The sequence below is a fragment of the Austrofundulus limnaeus genome, unplaced genomic scaffold, assembly GCF_001266775.1.
Source record: "Austrofundulus limnaeus strain Quisiro unplaced genomic scaffold, Austrofundulus_limnaeus-1.0 Scaffold298, whole genome shotgun sequence".
Lineage (NCBI taxonomy): Eukaryota > Metazoa > Chordata > Actinopteri > Cyprinodontiformes > Rivulidae > Austrofundulus > Austrofundulus limnaeus.
In genome coordinates this window covers 200,417-202,290 of record NW_013952700.1, presented here as the reverse complement: position 1 = coordinate 202,290, position 1,874 = coordinate 200,417, and the positions used below count along the sequence as shown (strand labels likewise).

The following is a 1,874-nucleotide window of genomic DNA, read 5'->3' as shown; positions in this document are numbered from 1 at the left end:
GTGTGTGTGTGTGTGTGTGTGTGTGTGTGTGTGTGTGTGTGTGTGTGATGGGCAGTTTCTTCAGAGATAAGGCCTCTCTTTGGACCGGACTGGTTGGGGGGTTGAGCAATCTGACCAGAACGGAACTTCCTTCCCCGCCTGCTGGTCCCACAGAACCAGGCAGGAAAAAAAACCAGTCCGGACCTTTAATAAATGGGACCAATGGCCCGGACTCAGTCTGTGGATCCGTCTCGGACCGTTCAGGTTTAGAGGAGTTCCTCTGTCGGACAGGATGACTCCAACAACACAGACGCTTCTCTTCATGTTTTCTCTCTGCGGGCTGCAGGAAGCGCAGGAAGCGGCCCCCCCTCAGCTCGCGCGCTGCTCCGGGGGTCTCTGTGTCTTCCAGCACTCTGTGGACCTTCGTGGCGCAGAGGAGTCCTGCACCAGCTACAGTGGGCGGCTGGTCGAGTCCAGCTCTGAGGAACACATGGAGGTGTTACGGAGCCTGCTGGCTGAGGACAGCGGGAGGTTCTGGCTCAGATCCGGGGCCGCGAACTGCACGGCTGCGCTCGTCAGGGGTCTGTTCGAGGTGGTCTCGGTGCCGTGCCGGGACCAACTGGATGGTTTTGCTTGCCGGTATGAGTCTAAAGAAGTTTGCAAAGTCCTGAACGCCTCCGCTCAGGGTTTGTACACCATCAACACGACCGCGCGCTTCCAGGTGCGCGGCGCGGACTCGTTCCCCCCGGGAACCGTGGCCCTGTTCGGGCTCGCGCAGCAGCATCCGGACTCAAAGCACCTGTGTTTCGGTGAGTGGTTGGCAGCGCCCTGGGGCTGTGAGGTGATGAAAGGCGGCTGCGAGCACGACTGCGACCCGAGCGCGTCCACCTGTACCTGCCGCAGCGCGCACGCGCTCCACCCCAACGGCTTCTCCTGCGTCCGGGAGGAGGCTCCTCTGGAGTGCGAGGACGGGTACGAGCCCGCAGAGGATGAGGGCTGCGTGGACGTGGACGAGTGTGAGGAGGAGCACGCGTGCACGGATGAGAGAAAGGAGTGCGTGAACGAGCCGGGAGCGTACAGGTGCGCGTGCGCGCACGGCTTCGCAGAGGAGGACGGCGTGTGCGTGAACGTGTCCGTCTGCCTCACGTGCGAGCAGAACTGTGTTAAGGTGAACGGGGTGTTCCGGTGCTCGTGCGTGGAAGGGTTCACGGTGGTCCCAGAGGAGCCCACCAAGTGCAGGCAGTCGTGCTCCGGGGCGGTGTGCCCGGCCCTGTGCCTGCACGACCCCCGGCTGGAGGAGAGGGACATGCAGCAGTGCAGCTGTCCTGACGGCTACATCGTGGACATCCAGAACGGGACGGCCAGCTGCGTGGACATCAACGAGTGTGAGCACCAGGAGATGTGCGACCACAGGTGTGACAACACGTTCGGCAGCTACAGGTGTGTGTGCGAGGACGGGTTCCGGCTGGTGGGGGGCGACAGGTGTGTGTCTGTGGAGAGAGAAGACCCTCCAGAGTCCCCTCCTGCTCTGTTCCCTCAGGCGCCGGAGAGCCTCCAACCAGATGTTCTCCCCTCCTACATCAAAACCGGCAGCATCCTGGGCATCACCGTGTTCCTGGTTCTGTGTGTGGTGCTGCTGGGCCTCCTGGTCCAGAACATGACGAAACGCTGCGGCCGCTTGGACCTGACCTCCTTAAAGYGCCCAGACATGTTCTACCTGCAGCAGGTGAGCACAGAGACCTACAAGAGGCTCTCCGACAGACAGTCGGTACCGGACTCACACAGACTCTGAGCTCCACAGGACACAGGACTAGGGGTGTAAGAAAATATCGATACACTGAAATATCGCGATATTTCATTTCCCGATACGTATCGATATTCTAAAGCCCTGTATC

The 1,874-nt window shown here is 60.9% G+C and overlaps 1 protein-coding gene across 1 annotated transcript; it reads left to right on the top strand.

Annotated features, from left to right (window-relative positions):
* The first annotated feature begins 85 nt into the window (after positions 1-85).
* Positions 86-1,860, top strand: LOC106526865 (thrombomodulin-like). Its single transcript, XM_014021581.1, has one exon. It carries the CDS (start codon positions 272-274, stop codon positions 1,769-1,771), a length of 1,500 nt encoding a protein of 499 aa, XP_013877035.1. The 5' UTR covers positions 86-271; the 3' UTR covers positions 1,772-1,860.
* The last annotated feature ends 14 nt before the right edge of the window (positions 1,861-1,874 follow it).